The following is a 24,492-nucleotide window of genomic DNA, read 5'->3' as shown; positions in this document are numbered from 1 at the left end:
TCCCTATAGAAATACATATATTTGCATAAATAAGCATGTGGAGAATTGTATAATCATACAGGTGACTGTAAAAAGTTTTGAGGATCTGTCTCATCATTAACCTGGAACAGAATGGAAGTTCCAATAAAGAATGTTCAGAAATTGTTTTCAAGTACTTACCTTTTTAATATCACAATTGTTAAAAAGTCAGATGGCCTTGAATCATTTTTGCATAATGTTGGTGCTTTTGTCTTTTGCATGTTTTTGTAAACTGTGGCATCGTATCCACTCATGGTTCCTTTATCATAGTTATTGCTGAATACACCGTCAGCAGCTTGTGTAAGGGACACTGATCCCTACTTTTTATTAAATATTTTGGATCAGCTAACCATTCCATAGATTGAGAATATCCTAACTCTAGAATAGTTTGGTCTCCAATGTGAGCTGAGAAAACACAAAAAGGAAAACAAGTCCATTAAAATGTCACGAGATTCACATGATAGAATGATCCCTACCAAGATACATTTGACCACTGTATATGTTATTTTGGGAATTCCCATGGTATCATAGAAACATTAGGAGCAGGAGTAGGCCACTCAGCCCCTCGGACCTGCTCCGCCAGTCAATTAGATCAATAATCTGTACCTCAACTCCATTTTCCCGCGTTTGCTCCCTGTCCCTCGATACCCTTATCTCACAGAAATCTCTATCTAAATCTTGAAAGTTCTCATTGTTCTAGCATCCACAGCCTTTTTGGGGAGAGAGTTCCAAATTTCTACCACCCATTGGGCTCAATTTTGGCCCACCCCTTTTTTCGACGCACTTACCAGAGATACGCTGCTTTTCTCTGTTCAGAAGTGCACCGAAAAAATTCCTCCCCACTTTGCTCGCTGTCCGATCTCCTCCCCGTGGTTGCGCAGCATGGCCAGTCAAGTCGAGGGTGGAGCCAGCGTCCTGCGCCAAATACAGTGCCGGGACGTCTGCACATGTGCAGTGGAGTATCCACGCATGCGCAGTAGCTCTTCGCCCCGGGCCTCTCCGTGTCTTGCTGCAGCCACTGTATGGGAGGGACCCAACGCCGGCCAAATATTGCTGTGAGTAAGGGTAGTTGATTTGAAGCGTTAATCATCTAGAAATCGCACCAAGAGGCCACTTGGCCAGGGCTAGGGACGGGCAGGCAGGAGAACTAATAGAAATCATCCAGGTAGGAGCACTATCAGTTCTCCAGCCCGCCCCTAGCCCTGGCTGAGTGGCCTTCCAGTGCGATTGATCCAGTATAATCATTGCAAACAAATCGTTGTTTAAATTAGTTGTAAGATTAGGGCAATTTAATTCAACTATCTTTTACTTCTTTTATTTTTATAGTTTAAGTTTCCCTGAATGCTTCTGTTGTATAGTAAATTAACTTTGTGAAGTTTGTCATATGATGTCCTGTATAACTGTTTGATCCTATTCACATTCTTTAGTCAGTAAGTTTCTTTATTAGTGACCAAATTAAATTTTAGTCTTTTGAAACTCACTCGGCCAGGACTAGGGGCGGGCGGGCAAGAGAACTGATAATGCTCCTGCCTGGATGATTTCCATCAGTTCTCCTGCCCGCCCGCCCCTATCCCAGGCCGAATGGCCTCCGATGTACCTACCTGCGCTGATTTCTTAACTCTCCACAGGGTTTTCTGAAGTGGCCACATAAGCTGGCCTAAGAAGATTTGGAGTAACTATTAGCTGGCCAAAGTTGCCTAAATGGGCAGAACTGGTGTAGATGGCTGGTAACACCTCCTTTTGAGAAAAGAAAACTAAACTAAAAAAATCATAACTAACTCACTTACACTGGTGCAAATTGAATGTGCAAAATGGGGATTTTTAAGTTATGCCAGAAAAATCAAGTTACTTCAAAAAAACAGAGCAACTCCTGACCAAAATTGAGCCCTTCGTGTGGAAAAAGTGCTTCCTAAATTCACTCCTGAATGGCCTAGCTCTAATTTTAAGATTATGTCCCCTTATTCTTGATTTCCCCCACCAGAGATTCTCTGTATTTACCCTATCCAATCCTTAGAGCTCAAACAGATCACCCCTCAATCTTCTAAACTCAAGGGAATACAAGCCAAGTTTATGCAACCTGTCCTCATAATTCAACCCTCTAAGCCCCAACATCATTCAATGGTTGCCCAGTAGTATCCTGAAGCAAGAGTAGAGCTGCCTATCACACTACCAAACCATTCCCATGAATAGGAACACCAAAATTTAAGTGTAAGTGCCCATCTCTGTCTAACAGGACAGATATTTTTTTACTTCACTGAGCAAAAATATTCAGAGAAAATTTGAAGAAAAAAATCTGAATCTAAAATTCAAAAATGAGGGTACTGGTACAGTAGTGATGAGAGCCAAAGGGAATGCTAAGGATTTTGAATGACAAAGACGATGTACAAAGACGATGTACTAGGCTAGAAAATCCAGGTGCAAGTTCTTTAAGTATGGTACAAACTGTATCAAAACAATTGATGAATTACTAAATCAATGGAGGAAATACCCAACCATAGGAGGTTAATGTGGCACTTCAATCAATTTTATTGAAGAATCAGATATGTCACAGCTCCAATCTAGTGTAGAAACAACACAAAGCTATTCAAAGGACACAGCCTCCCATGTGTGCGTGAGAGAGACAAGATGCAGCTGAATATGCCGATTAGTGAAAGCAGTAGAGACAACAGTCGGAATCAATATAAAGGAAACTATCCATGTAAATTCTGTTTAAATAAAATATTTGAGCCTAGCCCCCAAACATAGAATCTGAGCAGTTCCTTAGCCCCAGCTTGCATCTGGACTATTCCTTTGATTCTTTAATTTTTTTGGTCAATTTTTGCACTTTGCCCGCTGATATTTCAGGAATATTTAAATTAAGTTTGGCAGCACAAAACATCACGCTGCAGAGAAAGTAGAATTTTAGCACTATTTGGGGAAGGTAAAAAAGATCATTTCAAATTGTCAGAATATAACTTTATCTCAGATGTTCCTGGAATACCCATTGTTGAACTGGAATTTTCTGTCAATGAATATCAGATTCAAAGAGTAATGCACAAAAAGTTTTGGATACATTTTTCAGAGAGCAAATAGTAGTGCTATACAATATTACTAACAAACATGTTATTGCCTTCATATTAAATTGCTTGTCCAGTACTTAAAAAAAGGCACTAACCCTTTTAAAATAAATGGGTTACAGGAATAGTGGTCAATGGAAATTTATACCAAAGTGTTAATTAACATGTTTGTTATTAATCGCACATCGTAATTTCAAGATATATGTTATTTAAATATCGAATATGATCTATCTGTTCACATTTTAATAAGTTTGTTCATATCCAAAATTGTAATACTATCGATTTACAAAATGAGACATACACTGCTGTCTTTCGCATTTTTATTAGGGTCATCAAGCAAACTAGTTAATGTCAGATACTAAGATTCCTGCAACACTTTCCTTAAAATGACAATGGAAGAGATGGTGGCACTCAGGTTTCTGGGAATGGAAATTGGACACACCCATCATTTAGAAAAAGCGGCTCTTTGCATTTCACATCTGTAACAGAGTGAAGGAGCTTTAGGTTAAGATTTTGTACAAATTCTACTACACATCTAACACTGTCCACAGGATGAACATGTAATCAATGTGATGCAGACTGAGGAATATACTGATATATTGTGTAGATCTATCCAAATCTCTTATTGGGAAAAGAATGAAAGGTGCTAAACCCAAGTGAGAAGACAGAACACGTCGACTTCATGCTTTTGTTGATGCTATTTCCAATTTCCTCTTATTAACTACTGTGCATGATGGCACCGAGCACATCCTCCATGTCACCGTTGAGATCACCTTGGGATTTATGTCATGGAAGGTGAGCTCTACATCAGAAATACCAGACCTCACAGATATTTGTGATTTTCAGTAAGAAATTGCTTTTAGTAGCCCAGCATGTCTACGTATAAAGTGTTCTGACCAAAGGGCTAGAAACACATTAGACAAAAATAAATAATGAATTGAATGCTAATTCCATCTCTTGGGTTTAGTTCCTTTAATGTTTTCTACTTAAAAGAGATTAAATTTGTTTGGCTATATCTGAAAGGAATGACATATATTCCTGTAGGAATGAACAGCATCAGAGAAAAGATCAGTACAAAGAGGAAAAAAGCAAAAAGTGAATAATATAATGAAAGTACCTGTACTCATTTCCTCAAATTGGTTCAGGTTCTCTTTAAAGCTGGATAACCAATTGAAAAATGGTCCCAGTGAAACTTATCTATCAATTGCTGGGTATCCTTTTTGATATTAAATTGATTTCAAATTTGATCAGGTTGATAGACTCTTTGATTTATTTTCTCACTGTGGAAACCTCCCTTATTGCATTAGACAAGCTCACTTAAGAACAGAACATAAGAAATAGGAGCAGGAGGAGACCATTTGGCCGTTTGAGCCTGCTGCACCATTCAGTAAGATCATGTCTAATTGGATCTTGGCCTCAACTCTACTTCCCTGCATACTCCCCATAACTCTTGACACCCTTATCATTCAAAAACCTGTCTATCTCCACCTTAAATATATTCAATGACCCAGCCTCCACAGCTCTCTGGGGTAGAGAATTCCACAAATTCACGACCTCTGAGAGAAGAAATTTTTCCTCATCTCTATTTTAAATGGAAGACCCCTTATTCTGAAACTATGCCCCCTAGTTCTAGATTCCCTCACAAGGGGAAACATCCTCTCTACATTTACCCTGTCAAGGCCCCTCAAAATCTTATACGTTTCAATAAGATCACCTCTCATTCTTCTAAACTCCAATGAGTATAGGCCCAACCGGCTCAACTTTTCTTCATACGACAACCCCTTCATCTCAGGAATCAACGTAGGTGAACCTTCTCTGAACTGCCTCCAATGCAAGTATATCCCTCCTTAAATAAGGAGACCAAAACTGTACACAGTACTCCAGGTGTGATCTCACCAATGCCCTGTACAGTTGTAGCAGGTGTCCCTACTTTTATACTCCATCCCCCTTGCATTAAAGGCCAACATTCCATTTGCCTTCCTAATTACTTGCTGTACTGCATTTTAACTTTGTGTGTTTCATGTACAAGGTCCCTAAGATCCCTCTGTACTGCAGCATTTTGTAATCTCTCTCCATTTAAATAATAATTTGCTTTTTCATTTTCCTACCAAAGTGGATAACCTCACATTTTCCCACATTATACTACATCTGCCAAATTTTTGCCTACTCACGTAGCCTATCTACATTCTTTTGTTCTAAAATTTAATATCTTTCTTTCAAACATTTACTTCAATACATTGCAGTTCCTAAGTTGTGGTTGTGCTCCAAACTCCGCTTTTAATCAACAATCAATCAGATTCTGGCAAAGTGTCTGACAGTAGCGAGTAATCAGTTGCTTCCACAACATTTGTCCTCCAATAAACTAAAAGGGCTCATACAAAAGCTGTATTTGGAACTATTTAAAAAAAACTTAATGGCATTCATCTTGTATCACAAAACACATGCTATAGTAGTACTTAAAACTATCAGAGAAGCAAAGCAACAGCCACAGTGCAAAGAATCTTTCTGGTTTGCTGCCTGCTGCACAGCCCTGACACTCAGACAGACCTTCATTTTAAAATCAAATGAGGAAAGGTCCTGTGTGATGGTTATGGAGGATGAAGGATTCGAACTGCCTGTACTATATCGAGAATAAGCTACCATTGAAATGGGCAGGTGGATATCTCCCCATGCCAATGTGAGATGAGCCATCCATTTTTTCCTGCATATATAAGTGCATCTATACTCACTGCTTACAAAGCATGTCAGAGGTAGACGCAGATATCTCCCCCTTTTTATTGATCAGAAAGATCATCTATATTTTAGAGTCACGCCGATTTCTACCCCCAGCACCTGAAAATTGTTATGGTATTCCACAATAATTTATGTTGTTCTAATTATTGTAATTGTGCATAATATATATATACACACATATATAATATATATATATGGATATGTATATATAAATAACTGGAGCCTCAGTGAGAAGTGTATGGGTCATATAGAAGAAGCAGATTTCTGCTTTCTTCTATAGGACACATGCACCTCACTGCATCCACACTTATTTTCAAATGTGCTCAACTTCTGAGACCTAGATCACTGGTGGAAAGGTGCCACATTTAAGTGGGGACATTCGATTTGGAGCTGGAATGGTGTCCCAGGGTGCAGAGTGCTCCATATCGTTTAGTGGGCCTTATATAGGTACTTAATGAGGTTCTCCAACATCAAGGTCAGGTTGCTGACATGAGGCCCAACATCTGGCTCTGATGTACCAACTTTTGGATTTCTGGCCCTCTGGCACGGTGCCTCTGCCCCTGGATGTTAACAATCTCACTGAGGATGGATTGCTGGCTCTCCACAAATCCTGAAAACCCCCGTGAAAGCAGCATTTTCTCATGATCTGCCAGCTGCAACAACACAGATGTTTGGAGAGTTGATTTTATGTATTTTGAGTAGATGGACTTATGTTTCAAAATGTTTGGTTCACTGATGATTTAATTGCAGATGAAATGCCTCTGCACTGTACTGCAGTGCATTCGGTGGGAAGTCCGACACACCATGTTTTGGGAAATGGGATGGCTTTTCATCTTTCCTTATCTCTCATCAAGCACACTGTGTTAGCCGGCACTGTGGATATTCAGTTGTTGCTTCAACCTTGACGAATGGCTCACTGAGTTCCACACTACCTGCTCATCGGCTAGCACCTCAATCCTGTGATGCTTATGACCATGCATCAAACTCTTTGACCACTAGCATCATGAGTGATGGGCAAGTGCTCACATCTTGGTGAATCATCACCATCTAATAGTGCAAGTGTCTCAGAGTTTGGGCTGATGCCTGCTGAAGTATGCTTGGAAACATTTTGTTTTAGTTTGTGGTGGTGCGGTGTGGCGTTCTCAGTGTTCTTTACCTCCAGGTGGTCTAGATTCATCCATGGAGAGAAGAGTGTCATGTCGATTTCACTAGAGCACTTCCAATGGAACTAATGGATAGTTAGTACCAAGAGTTAATGCATGACATCCGCATTGCTGCTGCTGTGCTTTCCTGTTAATGGATCTCCAATTTCTGATTGTATCAATGTTCTTGAAGGCATAACAAAATGGGGAAGATTTTTCCTACTGTCAGTAGTGGAACCTCCTTCACTCCCTGCATTGGTTCCGGGAAGATTAGCTATGAAATTTTGCTCTCCACCTCTGAGTGTTGATAGATGCTCACAACATCTCCTTTGGACTTCCTGGCATGATGGTTGAATACAATATTTTCCTTAGCTGACATCTTCGCCTCATGGAAATGTCTCCCTTACTCCTTTTGTTTGTAGACATTGCAATCTCCTCCCAGATCGCTTTCCTGGTCTGACCATTTGGAGGATGGAGTGCAAACCCAGTTACTGCCACCCTTTAGGGATTTTCCAACTCCACAATTCGGGTGACATCTGCTTTTCTGGTTTTCAGTGACATTGATGCCCGCGGTTTAATTATTGCCTGGTCGCTTATAGGGCCAACGTGCCCCATTTCCTATGGAGAGAGAAACGGAGCTAACATTTCAATTGACTGTTTCTCTCTCCATAGATGCTGTCTGGCCTGCTGAGTATTTTCCAACATGTTCTGTTTTTATTTCAGATTTCCAGCAGTATCCGCAGTATTTTGCTTTTGTGCCTCATTCCCTGCTTGGTAAGATGCAAAACTGATTTTTGCGGCTTTGTGTTGATTGGGAGCGTTAACTTAAACTGGAAAATTTGCCAGTGCTAACATAAAAAAGTGCAACAGAATTAATAATCTTCAGATTAAGGGATATTTTACTGGAAACTATTCAATCCCACTTTTGACATTGTTAAAATTATCACAATCTTTTTGTAAATTTTCTCCTCAAAATGAGAAGTATTAGGGCTAATGGTCCCACCCTTCCCTTTCTTTTTGCATTGTTATTTTCTTATCTTCACACTCTTTGCTTGTGAAATGGTGGTAGGATTCGCAGGCTGATGAACAATCTGCTAGGCCTTTACATGAATACAATGTGAATGGCCACAGCCATTTTTACACCAGCCAGTTCTATATGGTAGGAGGGTTTTATGGGCTCCCACGACCCATATAGTGAGGACGCAAGGGGGGACGGTCACCCTCATCCACCAATTGGATATCAACCGAGAATTCAGAGCCGGAGGTCCGATCTCCATTCGCCTGGACTGTCTGGAGCGGGATTTGAACCCTACATCTTCTGCTCAGAAGTGGGAATCTTACCACTAAAGCCAAAGGCTCACTCCGTTATTTGCATTAAGTGTCTGTCACAAAGCCAGGTACAGTACAAATAAGATGCAGGATAAAGCTCTGCTCCAATAATGCTCCTCAGTTTATATATACATACATCCATTCATTAAAATGAATGGGACCTAATATTTTCATTTCCCACATAACAGGCTTGGATAAGACTATCGTTTTGTACTGCGGATCCACCTCTTCTAGGAAGTGGGCAGATCTGCAATGAGACACAATACACACCAATTTGGAGGTGATATTTAAACCCTATTTATGCCTCAAGCTCCGCGAAATTTTCATTTCCCTGCAATGTCTCACAGTGTGTTTAATACATTAAGAATGCTTGAACAAAACCAAACTACGGTGCTTTTATTGACATTTATTTTCTCGAGATGATATTGTTTCAATTTACCAAATGAACTAATTAAACATAATGCAACTCATATCTGTTTGGTCGTTTCTATCAGGTTGAATTTAAGGAGAAACCAGTAAAATTTTAAGCACAAAAGTGGATATCATTAGCAATTCACTAAACAACAGAGTTTTCCCCCTAATTTTCTTCCTTTCTTTCCTGAAAGTGGGGGAGATGGGAGGCGGATTACGTTGGGATACTGCTTAACAAGTGTTAGCAGCCTTCTAGTGCCTCCCTCAAATGGCCATGCATGGGCCCAGAGATTGAGTGCTCGTAGTCTATTCAACATAAGGGCCAACACAACAGGGCTCAATCCTGACCTCACCCAATGTTCACAGATATGTGCTTCCCATCAGGGGTTACCTGATTGTAATCAGGAGCAGGGACACTGACTAATATTTCTTCTACCGAGCTTGATATGGCTGAGAACAATTGCAATAGCCCAGCATTAGTATCCTGGTTGAGGTCAACTAACTCAGCATAGTTCAAGGATTGAAGGCAAGGCCTCCTTAGTATGATTCAGTAACAATGCAGCACTACATCTGGCCACTAAGACAATGAGCGAGAACTAGGTGTCAGCTGTGGCAGTGGTAGCACCCTTGCCTCGGAGTTAGAAAGTTGTGGGTTCAAGTCACACACTAGGGACATTGAGCACAAAATCTAGGCTGACACTCCAGTTCAGTACTGAGGGATGGCTGCACTGTTGGAGGAGACATTAAACCAAAGCCCCGTCTGCCCTCTCCGGTGAACGTAAAAGATCCCATGGCACTATTCAAAGATGAGCAGGAGAGTTATCCTTGGTGTCCTGGCCAATATTTATCCCGCAACCAACATTATCATCTATCTGGTCATTATCACTCGTGCTGTGCACAAATTGGCTGCCACGTTTCCCACATTACAACAGTGACTACACTACAAAAGTACTTCATTGGCTGAAAAGTGCTTTGGGATGTCCTGAGGCCTTGCAAGGCGCTATATAAATGCTAATCTTTTTTTGACAAAAAAATAAAGAGAACCATAAGACTACAAAGGATCTCTTTTGGAAAAAAAAAATGGAAAATGTGTTGAGCAGAAATCCAGTAACAACTGGTTCAGTTTATTTCTATTGCAGGCAATATTTCTCCAGGTTGGAAGGGCTGCAACTATTTAATAACGACTACCGAAGGCAATGGAAACAATAGGCACACTCTAACGATGGTGCTGAGTGGGATGTTTGTGTATTGCAAGGACTCAGAGACCATTGGTTTTACCAGATGGTACCCACGGTGCTTTGGCCTTTAACTTATTTTTTTGTTTGGTGGATGTTTTCCATTTCATAGATTTCATTTCACAATCCGCCATCTGCATTGGCACAGTTTGTGTGTAGCTCTCTATGGTCTGTGGTGATTTCGGCTTCTTGTTGCACTGAGCATACCTGTTATTTCTTGCAGCTTCGTACTGGGCTGATTCGATGACACCAATACCTTCTCTTAAGTAATCTAGGGCAATTGGCAAGACGCTGATCACAGCACCGTAGTGGTGCTTTGATTCGTCGCAGCTCAGGTGATTCACTTCATCGTGGGGATATCTGCATCAAAATAAAATGGCACTGAGATTTTCCTCACAAGCAGTTCACTGCAGCAGAGTTAGTCTTGAGACTTTGGTTACTGTATACAATCTTTACCGCAAATTCGAAGCTGTGACTCCTGTGTATTTATGCAAAGGAACTTAAAACAGAATTGGATACAAAGTTCCCTCAAAAATTCAATGCTGCTTTTCTTTGCTGAGATGAAAGGGTTGATTATAAAGAAAGGGTGAGCAGATTGGGCCTATACTCTTGGAGTTTAGAAGAATGAGAGGTAATCTTATTGAAACATATAAGATACTGAGGGGCTCAACAAGTTAGATGCAGAGAGGATGTTTCCACTCATGGGTGAATCTAGAACTAGGGGGCATAGTTTCATAATAAAGGGTCGTCCATTTAGAAGTAAGATAAGGAGGAATTTCTTGTCTCAGAGGGTTGAAGATCTATGGAATTCTCTGCCCCAGAGAGCTGTGGAGGCTGGGTCATTGAATACATTTAAGGTGGAGGTAGACAGATTTTTGAACGATAAGAGAGTGAAGAGTCATGGGGAGCGGGCAGGGAAGTGGAGCTGAACCCAAGATCAGATTAGCCATGATCTTATTAATTGGCAGAGCAGGCTTGAGGGGCCAAATGGCCTGCTCCTGCTCCTATTTCTTATGTTCTTATGTTCTTTCACAGGGTATGAGATTAGTCTGGTTTTTTCATGAGTATCAAATAGGCTCTGGGTGGGAAATGCAATCCGGGCCAATATTTATCCAATTAGTTACAGCTTCTAGTTTTGCTCCAGTTAATTATGGAGTTAGTCAGATGCAGAATGACCGCCAACACCCATCGAACCAAAGCCCCCGTGTCACACGTGAAGGGTAAACCGCTGTAACCATGCTTATAACCATATCGTATTTACATAAATCCACATGTTCTGCTTGTTCACGATCTTAATATTACTCCCACTGTTATGAAAATGGTGGTCATACGAAATTAATTGGATGTTTTTTCTCTTGTCAAAGCAATGCTGCAATAACACCAAAGGCCTGCTGGTAGAGATGTTGAGCACAATGATTTTTAGGTGACAGTATGAAAACTAAACTCACGTTGGAGAAAATTGTCAGTGGCCAGACACTAGAGTAATTGGATATATAATAATAAGGCATGGAAAAGTTAACCACAGCTGACTATTAATGTCATAGAAAAGATGCTCTGCTAAACATCACTCGTTGTAAGACGATCATCTTATCTGTGTGTGGTGCAATGGGCTACAGGCATCTCATGCACATACAAACAAAAACCAAGTCAAATAACCTTTGTTTCTGTGAACTAGCGTAATGGTTTGATGGTTGCACACTATTTCGAGAGATTCTTTGGCTGTTATTATTTATAATATATACTGTTTCGATTTTATGTTGGCGTTTTATTCTGTTTTTAGTTAGATTCCCTGTCTGCTGTGCTTGTCAATACAGACAGCAACTGTCAGTGTGCTCCATGCTCTTAATGTGCAATGATGCTCACACAAGAGGATTAATGATTGTGATGCTATTACTGCAAGTTCACTGAGAAGCAATCTGCATTTAATAACTGGAGATTAAATGCCCACTGTTTGTTGCAAGAAAAGGCCCCAAGTGGTCTGAAAATAAGGTCTGTTCACATTCTTTGTGGCACAGCTTGTAAAATTAAGCATTTTTGGGGGCGGGACTGAAAATACATCATGGTAACAAATCCATTGCATTTTCCAAATACATAAGTCACTGCTGACATTTGAAAGGTTTTGAAACTGGACTCCTTTATCTCCCTCATCAGCTCTCATAGCCACATATCCGTCCACACATTTCACAGGACTTGGAAAAACACCATTAATTGGCAAAATGCAGTAAGCTTACAGGGAGATACTGTACATCTTTCAAGATTATTATGGAACATTTCAATTGCAAATGTATGAAGTCATATCTCCCGCCTGCCACTGTTTAGAACTATTCATATTTTAAGTGAAGGAACAAGATACAATCTCAAGTAAGTAATTTTACTTATTTCATGTGTGGCGTTTAATAGGAGCCAGATGTTCTATGTGATCCTGGCAAGCACTGTGCACATAAAGTTAAGGTGTTAAGCATATGAGAAAGCAGGGAAGAGAGGTTTATGCTGACAGATTTAGATGAGGAAGGGTGGGAGGAGGCTCGAGTGGAGCATAAACACCGGCATGGACTGGCTGACCCTGTTTCCATGCTGCATATTCCAAACAATTCTATGTTATTTCACAGATTTGAATTATTCAGTGACACTTTCACTCACGTTAAAGCTACTGACTTGTTTAATCATTCCTAATTCAGGCATTAGTTCAACAAAAAATAAAATTAATTATCTTCGGGGGGTTCCAAAGACTATAGCCCCGATTTTAACTGGGAGCGAGAATTGAGCGAGTTGGGGGCAAGGTGTATGCATTACCTGTGGCCTAACTAGTGCTTTATACATAAAAACAGAGAACGCTGGAAATCTCAGCGGGTCAGGCACCATCTGTGGAGAAAAAAAATGGAGTTAACGTTTCAGCTCGACGACCCTTCGTCAGAACTGCGGAATGTTCGAAAAGAACACATTCTTAAGCACTGAAAGGGAGAGGGGAAGAACAAAAGGGAACGGAACGTTAACTCTGTTTTTCTCTCCACAGATGCTGCCTGACCCACTGAGATTTTCAGCATTCTCTGTTTTTATTTCAGATTCCAGCATCTGCAGTATTTTGCTTTTGTATTAGTGTTTTATACAGTTCAAGCATAACCTCCATGCTCTTACATTCTATGCCTCGGCTAATAAAGGCAAGTATTCCGTATGCCTTCTTAACCACCTTATCTACCTGGCCTGCTACCTTCAGGGTTCTGTGGACATGCACTCCAAGCTCCCTCTGTTCCTCTACACTTCAGAGTGTTCTACCATTTATTGTGTATCCCTTGCCTTGTTAGCCCTCCCCAAATGCATTACCTCACACTTATCTGGATTTAATTCCATTTGCCACTGGTCTGCCCAGCTGACATTGATAGCATCCTGCAGTCTATAGCTTTCTTCTTCATTATCAACCATACGGACAATTTTTGTATCATCTGCAAACTGAGCCCTGCGGAACCCCACGGATATAGCCTTCCAGTCACAAAAACACCCATTACCCTTTGCTTCCTGCCTCTGAGCCAATTTTGGATCCAACTTGCCACTTTGCCTTGGATCCCATGGGCTTTTACTGTCATGAACAGTCTGCCTTGTGGGACCTTATCAAAAGCCTTGCTAAAATCCACATACACGACATCAAATGCACAACCCTCATCGACCCTCCTTGTTACCTCCTCAAGAAATTCAATCAAGTTAGTCAGACTGACCTTCCCTTAACAAATCCATGCTGACTGTCTATGATTGACACGTTCCAGATGTTATCCAAGCCTCGTACCCTGGAAGGGTTACTGTCCCCTTGCCTCCTTTGCCCTCTTATTTGATCCTCCAGAGGTCTGTGCTGCTGTGCTGCTGTGCGTGCCGCTGCTGCTGCTGTTTCCCAGACGTGAAAACCTCAATGGCAAGCCCAGCAACATCCCTATTTTTCCCAGTACTACTGCAGCCAATGAAGTAGAATAGTGCAGCTCTGTAGAATCAAAAACATCCCAAAAATGCCAAAACAAATGGTTCCGAAAATCTCCAGGAGCCTTAAATGTCTATCCGGAGACTCACCTCAATGGAGATGAGGATCCCTTTAAACACTGCTGCTGCAGCCTGCTTCTTGAGTGTTCCCACCACGTTTTTCTGAATGGGCTTCAGAATGATCAAGTCAAACCCTCCCAGTCACCAATTTCCCAAAAGGGTCCTAATACAAGTGCAGGATCCATTAAGTATTTTAATGAGCCCAGCATTCATTTCAGGCAGCAGCCTGGGTTGCCTAAGGAATGCCTTAACCAATATGACAGCCGCTGCATTTAGTGCGCACGTCCGGCATGGGAGGTCCCATCATTAAATTGGTATGTTAAACGGTCTTTTAGTAGCCAGGCGTTATCGGGGTTCTGGGGGGCCATAGATGGAGCGTTCACGTCACGGCCCCCATCAGGTTTTTCGCCTGCAAATCCTGCTACAACACTACGCTAGGCAACCTCAGGTGCCACGTCTCTGGTGGAGGGGGCGAGTCCGCACCGGAGTTCTGCCGACGAGAACTCAGATGATGCCATCAACGTAGCAGCATACGAGAGAAGGATGGAGGCCATGCATTCCCAGATGTTGAGGGCACTGATAAGGGTGCCAGAGAGGCTGTAGGAAGTGGTCAGGAGTGTGGAGGTGTCCGCCTCCCACATAGTCGATAGCTCTGCGTACACCATGGGGCATATCATTGCCAGTGAGCAGGCGATGGTGGACCCCCAGTGTGTCCATGCGGATTCACCAGTGATGCCGCAACCTACAGGTGATGTGGTAGGTGCCATTTCGGCACAGGTGCGAGCGAACGATTGCATCGGTGCTGGATTGGAGAGAATGGATGCAGTCCTGGAAGCTCAGAATACTCTTCTGCTCGCTGGGCAACAGGCCACGGAGCGTCTTGGTGCTGCCATGGAGCGTCAAACTGCTGCCATCTCTGGTGGACTTGAGACTCTGGCTGCTCTCATGCAGTCTCAGTTCAATGCCCATTCCACCAGTGCCTCCACGCATGGTTCCATCTGAGCCAAGCCAGACTGCACCCTCCCAGGAGGGTCCTGGCCAGTCTGCACCCGGCCCTTCTAGGCCCAAAGGTCTTCAAGGAGAGCTGTAGCTCCCACACAACAACCACAGCAGCCTTCCCAGACCCATGATGCAGCCACAGGGGAGACACTTAGGCGTAGTGTTACGGTAGGCATGCGTAAGAGGTGTTATAAGAACATGCACAGAGGTAAGACATGATTATTGGTGTTAGTTGAAGGTAGTCTTTTTGTTGATATGATTTTGCACTGAATTGATTATTTTGATAAATCTTTATTTTTGGCACTTATATCTGGCCAGGTGTTTCATTTACATAAGAACATAAGAAATAGGAGCAGGAGTAGGCCATATGGCCCCTCGAGCCTGCTCCGCCATTTAATACTATCATGGCTGATCTGATCGTGGACTCAGGTCCACTTCCCTGCCCACTCCCCATAACGCCTTATTCCCTTATCGGTTAAGAAACTGTCTATCTCTGTCAAATTTATTCAATGTCCCAGCTTCCACAGCGCTCTGAGGCAGCGAATTCCACAGATTTACAACCCTCTGAGAGAAGAAATTCCTCCTCATCTCAGTTTTAAATGGGTGGCCCCTTATTCTAAGATCGTGCCCTCTAGTTCTAGTCTCCCCCATCAGTGGAAACATCCTCTCTGCATCCATCTTTTCAAGCCCCCTCATAATCTTATACGTTTCGATAAGATCACCTCTCATTCTTCTGAATTCCAATGAGTAGAGGCTGAACCTTTTCAACCTTTCCTCATAAGACAACCCCCTCATCCCTAGAATCAACCTATCCTTTCGTAAATATAGAAACCAAATCTGCACGCAGTATTCCAGGTGTGGCCTCACCAATACCCTGTATAACTGTAGCAAGATTTTCCTGCTTTTATACTCCATCCCCTTTGCAATAAAGGCCAAGATTCCATTGGCCTTCCTAATCACTTGCTGTACCTGCATACTATCCTTTTGTGTTTCATGCACAAGTACCCCCAGGTCCTGCTAAAATGCAGCACTTTGCAATCTTTCTGACAGGATCGTGCAAGTCAGCATGGATTTATGAAAGGGAAATCATGCTTAACAAATCTTCTAGAGTTTTTTGAGGATGTAACTAGTAGAGTGGATAAGGGAAAACCAGTGGATGTGGTGTATTTGGACTTTCAAAAGGCTTTTGACAAGGTCCCACACAATAGTTTAGTGTGCAAAATTAAGGCACATGGTACTGGGGGTAATGTATTAACGTGGATAGAGAACTGGTTGGCAGACAGGAATAAACGGGTCCTTTTCAGAATGGCAGGCAGTGACGAGTGGGGTGCCGCAGGGTTCAGTGCTGGGACCCCAGCTATTTACAATATACATTCATGATTTAGACGAAGGAATTGAGTGTAATATCTCCAAGTTTGGAGACAACACTAGGCTGGGTGGCAGTGCGAGCTGTGAGGAGGATGTTAGGAGGCTGCAGGGGGACTTGGACAGGTTAGGTGAATGGGCAAATGCATGGCAGATGCAGTATAATGTGGATAAGTATGAGGTTATCCACTTTGGTGGCAAAAACAAGAAGGCAGATTATTATCTGAATGGTGACAGATTAGTAAAAGGGGAGGTGCAATGAGACCTGGGTGTCATGGTACATCAGTCATTGAAGGTAGGCATGCAGGTAAGGCAGGCAGTAAAGAAAGCAAATGGCATGCTGGCCTTCATAGCGAGAGGATTTGAGTATAGGAGCAGGGAGGTCTTACTGCAGTTATACAGGGCCCTGGTGAGACCACACCTTGAGTATTGTATGCAGTTTTGGTCTCCTAATCTGAGGAAGGACATTCTTGCTATTGAGAAAATGCAGCGAAGGTTCACCAGACTGATTCCGGGGATGGCAGGACTGACATATGAAGAAAGACTGGATTGACTAGGCTTATATTCACTGGAATTAAAAGAATGAGAGGGGATCTCATAGAAACATATAAAATTCTGACGGGATTGGACAGGTTAGATGCAGGAAGAATGTTCCCGATGTTGGGGAAGTCCAGAACCAGGGGTCACCATCTAAGGATAAGGGGTAAGCCATTTAGGACCGAGATGAGGAGAAACTTCTTCATTCAGAGAATTGTGAACCTGTGGAATTCTCTACCACAGGACGTTGTTGAGGCCAATTCGTTAGATATATTCAAAAGGGAGTTAGATGTGGCCCTTACGGTTAAAGGGATCAAGGGGTATGGAGAGAAAGCAGGAATGGGGTACTGAAGTTGCATGATCAGCCATGATCCTATTGAATGCTGGTGCAGGCTCGAAGGGCCTACTCCTGCACCTATTTTCTATGTTTCTAAGTTTCTTCATTTAAATAATAACTTGCTCTTTGATTTTTTTTCTGCCAAAGTGCATAACCTCACACTTTCCAACATTATACTCCGTCTGCCAAATTTTGCCCACTCACTTAACCTGTCTATGTCCTTTTGCAGATTTTTTGGTGTCCTCCTCATACGTTGCTTCCACCCCCCACCCCCCCGCCCCGAATCTTTGCATCATCAGCAAACCTGGGAGTGGGCAAGTGTGCGTGAAGCCACTCATAGTGATGGCCATTGAAAGTGGTAGCTGAAAGGTCATGTGTGAATGGGATTATCTGAAGCGAGCAGCTATGAGACGCAGCTGCATCTCCCTTGCAGGGTTGCGATGGGGACAAAACCTCTTAACACTGGGGCGATGGGGATCCTCCTCCTCCTCCTCAGGTGGTACTGCTGGCTCGACCTCCAGCGGCTGTCCCCTCATGATGGCCAGGTTGTGCAGCATGCAGCAGAGCACGATGAATATGAAGACCCATTGAGGAGAGAACTGCAAGGTGCCACCAGACCGGTCCAGGTAATGGACCCTCTGCTTAAGGATGCCAATGCAGTGTTTGATGATGCATCTGGTGGCAGAATGAGCGTCATTGTAGGCATGCTCTGGCGCTGTCCTGGGGTTCCGCGGTGGAGTGAGGAGTCAAGTGGACAGGTGATATCCCTTGTCCCCAGCTGCAAACCACAATCCTGATTTGGACCTGTGAAGAGGGTGGGCACACTGGTCTAGTGCAGAATGAAGGAATCATGGCTACTTCCTGGATGCCTCGCGTCAACAGCCATGATCCGACGCTGGTGGCCACAGACGAGCTGAACATTGTCACGCTGGAAATAGGTACCAACGATATAGGTAAAAAACGGGATGAGGTCCTACAAGCTGAATTTAGGGAGCTAGGAGTTAATTTAAAAAGTAGAACCTCAAAAGGTAGTAATCTCAGGATTGTTACCAGTGCCACGTGCTAGTCAGAGTAGAAATTGCAGGATAGCTCAGATGAATACGTGGCTTGAGGAGTGGTGCAGAAGGGAGGGATTCAAATTCCTGGAACATTGGAACCGGTTCTGGGGGAGGTGGGACCAGTACAAACTGGACGGTCTGCACCTGAGCGGGACCGGAATCAATGTCCTAGGGGAAGTGTTTGCTAGTGCTGTTGGGGAGGGGTTAAACTAATATGCCAGGGGGATGGGAACCTATGCAGGGAGACAGAGGAAAGGAGAATGGGGGCAGAAGCAAAAGATAGAAAGAAGAAAAGTAAAAGTGGAGGGCAGAGAAACCCAAAGGCAAAAATCAAAAAGGGCCACATTACAGCAAAATTCTAAAGGGGCAAAGTGTGTTAAAAAGACAAGTCTGAAGACTCTGTCCCTCAATGCGAGGAGTATTCGTAATAAGGTGGACGAATTAACTGCACAGGCAGCAATTAATGAATATGATATAATTGGCATCACGGAGACATGGCTCCAGGGTGACCAAGGCTGGGAACTCAACATCTAGGGGTATTCAACATTCAGGAAGGATTGACAGAAAGGAAAAGGAGATAGGGTAGCGTTGCTGGTTAAAGAGGAAATTAGCGCAATAGTAAGGAAGGACATTAGCTTGGATGATGTGGAGCTGTGGAATACCAAAGGGCAGAAAACGTTAGTCGGAGTTGTGTACAGACCACCAAACAGTAGTAGTGAGGTTGGGGACAGCATCAAACAAGAAATTAGGGATGCATGCAATAAAGGTACAGCAGTTATCATGGGCGGCTTTAATCTACAAATAGATTGGGCTAACCAAACCGGTAGCAATACGGTGGAGGAGGATTTCCTAGAGTGTATTAGGGATGGTTTTCTTGACCAATATGTCGAGGAACCAACTAGAGGGCTGGCCATCCTCGACTGGGTGATGTGTAATGAGAAAAGACTCGTTAACAATCTTGTTGTGCGAGGCCCCTTGGGGAAGAGTGACCATAATATGGTAGAATTCTTTATTAAGATGGAGACTGATACAGTTAATTCAGAGACTAGGGTCCTGAACTTAAGGAAAGGTAACTTCGATGGTATGAGACGTGAATTGGCTAGAATAGACTGGCAAATGATACCTAAAGGGTTGACGGTGGATAGGCAATGACAAACATTTATAGAGCACATGCATGAACTTCAACAATTGTACATCCCTGTCTGGAGTAAAAATAAAACGGGGAAGGTGGCTCAACTGTGGCTAACAAGGGAAATTGCAAGGGAAAACAAGGATAGTGTTAAATCCAAGGAAGAGGTATATAAATTGGCCAGAAAAAGCAGCAAACCTGAGGACTGGGAGAAATTTAGAATTCAGCAGGGTGGACAAAGGATTTAATTTGGAGGGGGAAAATAAAGTATGAGAGGAAGCTTACCGGGAACATAAAAACTGACTGCAAAAGCTTCTATAGATATGTGAAGAGAAAAAGATTAGTGAAGACAAACATAGGTCCCTTGCAGTCAGATTCAGATGAATTTATAATGGGGAATAAAGAAATGGCAGACCACTTGAACAAATACTTTGGTACTGTCTTCACAAAGGAAGACACCAAAAACCTTCTGGAAATACTAGGGGACCGAGGGTCTAGTGAGAAGGATTGAAGGCCGATAAATCTCCGGGGCCTGATAGACTGCATCCCAGAGTACTTAAGGAAGTGGCCCCAGAAATAGTGGATGCATTGGTGATCATTTTCCAACAGTCTATCGACTCTGGATAAGTTCCTATGGACTGGAGGGTAGCTAAAGTAACACCACTTTTTAAAAAAGGAGGGAAAGAGAAAACAGTTAATTATAGACCAGTTAGCCTGACATCAGTAGTGGGGAAAATTTTGGAATCAATTATTAAAGATGAAATAGCAGTGCATTTGGAAAGCAATGACAGGATCGGTCCAAGTCAGCATGGATTTATGAAAGGGAAATCATGCTTGACAAATCTTCTGGAATTTTTTGAGGATGTAACTAGTAGAGTGGACAAGGGAGAACCAGTGGGTGTGGTGTATTTGGACTTTCAAAAGGCTTTTGACAAGATCCCACACAAGATATTGGTGTGCAAAATTAAAGCACATGATATTGGGGGTAATGTACCGACGTGGATAGAGAACTGGTTGGGAGACAGGAAGCAGAGAGTCGGGATAAACGGGTCCTTTTCAGAATGGCAGGCAGTGACTAGTGGGGTGCCGCAGGACTCAGTGCTGGGACCCCAGCTATTTACAATATACATTAATGATTTAGATGAAGGAATTGAGTGTAATATCTGCAAGTTTGCAGTTGACACTAAGCTGGGTGGCGGTGTGAGCTGTGAGAAGGATGCTAAGAGGCTGCAGGGTGACTTGGACAGGTTAGGTGAGTGGGCAAATGCATGGTAGATGCAGTATAATGTGGATAAATGTGAGGTTATCCACTTTGATGGCAAAAACACGAAGGCAGAATATTATCTGAATGGCAGCAGATTAGGAAAAGGGGAGGTGCAACGAGACCTGGGTGTCATGGTACATCAGTCATTGAAATTTGGCATGCAGGTACAGCAGGCGGTGAAGAAGGCAAATGTTATGTTGGCTTTCATAGCTCGGGGATTTGAGTATAGGAGCAGGGAGGTCTTACTGCAGTTATAGAGGGTTTGGTGAAGCCTCACCTGGAATATTGTGTGCAGTTTTGGTCTCCTAATCTGAGGAAGGACATTCTTGCTATTGAGGGAGTGCAGCGAAGCTTCACCAGACCGATTCCCGGGATGGCAGGACTAACATATGAGGAGAGAATAGAACGACTGGAGTTTAAAAGGATGAGAGGGGATCTCATAGAAACATAAAATTCTGACGGGACTGGACAGGTTAGATGCAGGAAGAATGTTCCCGATGTTGGGGAAGTCCAGAACCAGGGGACACAGTCTAAAGATAAGGGGTAAGCCATTTAGGACCGAGCTGAGGAGAAACTTCTTCACTCAGAGAGTTGCTAACCTGTGGAATTCCCTACCGCAGAGAGTTGTTGAGGCCAGTTCATTGGATATATTCAAGAGGGAGTTAGATATGGCCCTTACGGCTAAAAGGATCAAGGAGTATGGAGAAAAAGCAGGAAAGGGGTACTGAGGTGAATGATCAGCCATGATCTTATTGAATGGTGGTGCAGGCCCGAAGGTTCGATCACCTACTCCTGCACCTATTTTCTATGTTTCTATGAGTGGAACCCCTTGCGGTTGACAAAGATCTTGGGGTGATGTTGTGGCGCCCTTAGCCCAGCTTGTGTGCAGAAGCCTGTAATTTGGGCAAATCAAGCCTGCCGCTCCACCTGTTTGTCCCTTTTCATGGGAAATGAGATTTACTGCATCCTTCTCCTGTAGAGTGCATCGGTCACCCGCCAGATACACTGATGTGTGGAGAATTGAGAGATGTTGCCAATGTTTGCAGTGGCAGACTGGAAAAACCCCGTGGGATAAAATTTCACCGCGATGGTGACCTTGGTCTCTATGGTCAGGGCAATGCTCAGCGTTGAATGAGGCTGGAGATCTTCGTGCAGGACAGTGCAGTGCTCCCTGATTATTTATTTCCTAAATCTTAGCCTTCACAGGCATTGCTCATCACTGAGCTAGAGGAAGAAGAACTGAGATCTGTAGACCCCTGCGGGTAGGGCCTCCTTCCACCACCTCTACGTTGGCCATCTCCCCTGTCAGCTGGATGATGCCCATCTCCCTGGTCCTCCTGATTGTCGAGCGCCTCTGGAGGCTCTTGCTGGCAAGGCTCCTGGCCCAATATTTGGTGGGGAGGATCAGCATACCTCAACCTTCTCCTGAAGCCATCTCGCTCCTGGCCACTTTCTCTAGCTGCAGGTCTGCGCACATCTGCAGGCCCTTCTCTCTCTGTTGGGCAGTCATGCCTGCTGCCTCCCTTGCCCGTTGCCTCTCTAGACGTTCCTGACGGCGATGCCTTCTCCTGCATACTGCCCTGCATCTGCCCAAGGTGTGCCAGGTGTTCCCCTGCCAACACTGATCCCATTCTTTTTCAGACTGCACCCTGCCAAGCAGTGCCCTGGAGCACAGAATGAGGCTTACAGGCCTCCAGTAAAGACTGTGAGGTGAAAGTCCTCATAAGTCTCACAAAACCTTTGAACACCACTCAGCAGCTTCAATGCAGGCAAAAAACAAAGTTAAACTTTCCTCCAAAAATCGCCCCGATCGCGGGAATAGTCTGTTGATCTCATTCAGCGGTGTCGCGTTCCACGGCAAAGTGGACCGACACAAAAATCTGGTGGGGTCACAGCCGGAAAAAACTCTCTCTTTTAACTGCTGAAAATGGATGGCGTGGCCACTTAGCAGCGGCGTGCACCCTGATGACATCACCGTGGCCCGAATCCCTTTACTGCTGCTTCAACCCGCCGATTTTGGCAGAAGTGCGCACCACTGGAACCCACCCCCCCCGAGCTGAATATGCTTCGGAGGGGATTAATTCAGTCCGCATTTTAACTTCATACATTCTGTCCTCATTTTTATGTATTTGATTTGGTATTATTATTCATTATCTATCTATAACTTTCTACTAATATATTAAAAATTATACCTCTGCATGCACTGCCATTTATCTTCCTATTATAAATTCCTATGTCCACATTTATAGTGGACATTTCCTATGTAAACTTGTCATGCTGTAATTGCATGCTGCTGCCAGTGTGGTGCTGTAGGGCTGCCCAATATCCTCATTATACAATAGTGGAACCTAGGGTTTAATAATTGGACACCCATTGTCATTTGAACTAGATAATGTGTCTTTTGCACGTGCCCTCATGTATGCTTCTCCAATCTTTCTAAAAGCAGGCAAAAAATATATTTTAGTGCGATGAAGCCAGATATAAATCGCTAAGTTGCTTTATTCCACATACAACAAGTGAACACACAGAGTAATCAGACCTCTCTCACTTCACTCAATTTTTCAGTTCTGTCCTTGAAAAATTAAAAAGAAATAATGAACCAGATAACTTGACCTTTTCATGGGCTGACTTCCTTGTTTTTAGGATTTTCTTTCCAGCCAGCTTCTAAACACAAAATCTGACTGACTGCATCTTAACTTCCAGTTCCAGCTCAGGCTTGCATCTCACAGGATCCTGTTCAAAATCTGACTGACTGCTCCATGTGTTTCCTTTTTTCCTTTTCTCCCTGTGCTCCCAGCAAGTGGGAGGGTTAAGCCTTCAACTCTTTCCCCACTCAGGAACTCACCAATAGACCTGTCGACCAAATTAACTACTACTTGTTCCAGAAGTATATTCCCAGCAGACACTTGGGGCCCAAGTTTCCACAAGAAAAAAAACGGGCGCCCCTCCGAGCTAAAAAAATCCTCGGTAGTCTCCACCGACTTACAGGTCCTGTGGCACTCGGCGCAGCCGGCACGAGCTGTGGGGGGGGGCGGAGCCAGGTCCCTGCGCTGAAAACAGTGCCGGGACCTCTGCACATGCGCGCTACAGTCGGCACGCAAGTGCAGTAGCTCCAGGCGCCGAACTGTGTGGGAGGGGCCCGAAGCACGCAGCCCCTAGCCCTGGCTGAATGGCCTCACTGGGGCTGCGTGAATGAGGCTCCTCCCACGGCCAGCTCCTGCTCCCCCCGCGACCAGACCCGACACTCGCTCCACCCCCCCCCCACCCCGCCGACCAGACCCGACCCGACACCCGCTTCCCCCCCCCCCCCCAGCCCCGACCCGAGGCCCGCTCCCCCCCCCCCCCCGACCCGACACCCGCTCTCCCCCCCCACCCCCCCCAGCCCCGACCCGAGGCCCGCTCCCCCCCCACCCCCCGGACCCGACACCCGCTCCCCCGACCCCCCCTCCCCTCCCCTCCCTCTCTCTCTCTCCCTCCCTCCCCTCTCTCTCTCTCTCCCTCTCCCGCTCAGCGGCACGAACAGCTGCAGAATTCTCCCTGGCTGAAGCACTTTCACACAGGTAGGAAGATGGTTTATTTAATCTTTTCTTGGCTTATAAATGTTTATTCAGGTTGGATTTATTTGTATAATATTTGTAGAAGTATAAATAAGGATTTATTGTCAAATTTAATGAGTTCCCTTCCCCCCCCCCTCCCCCCCACCTCGTTCTGGACGCCTAATTTGTAACCTGCGCCTGATTTTTTAATGTGTAGAACAGGTTTTTTCAGTTCTCCAAAAATCTTCACTGGCGCCATTCTACTTTAGTTTGGAGTACATTTTCACTGTGGAAACTTTCAAATCAGGCGTCAGTGGCCG

General features: G+C 43.9%; 1 protein-coding gene across 7 annotated transcripts in view; it reads right to left on the bottom strand.

The window, feature by feature from the left end:
- The window catches only part of spaca9 (sperm acrosome associated 9), a 68,123-nt gene that overhangs the window by 2,465 nt on the left and 41,166 nt on the right, over window positions 1-24,492 (bottom strand). For 6 of the 7 annotated variants that reach the window (XM_070863877.1, XM_070863875.1, XM_070863876.1 and 3 more), the window contains 2 exons: window positions 10,132-10,284; window positions 160-423 (listed from right to left, as the gene is read on the bottom strand). In XM_070863877.1, the coding sequence (XP_070719978.1) occupies window positions 360-423; window positions 10,132-10,284 (217 nt within the window). In that variant the 3' untranslated portion in view covers window positions 160-359. Of the gene's footprint in view, window positions 1-159; window positions 424-3,034; window positions 3,554-10,131; window positions 10,285-24,492 lie in introns of those variants that run through there. The other variant, XM_070863881.1, reaches the window with a different exon arrangement.

This window comes from Pristiophorus japonicus, chromosome 20, assembly GCF_044704955.1.
Source record: "Pristiophorus japonicus isolate sPriJap1 chromosome 20, sPriJap1.hap1, whole genome shotgun sequence".
Lineage (NCBI taxonomy): Eukaryota > Metazoa > Chordata > Chondrichthyes > Pristiophoridae > Pristiophorus > Pristiophorus japonicus.
This window is presented reverse-complemented; position numbering and strand designations above follow the sequence as displayed.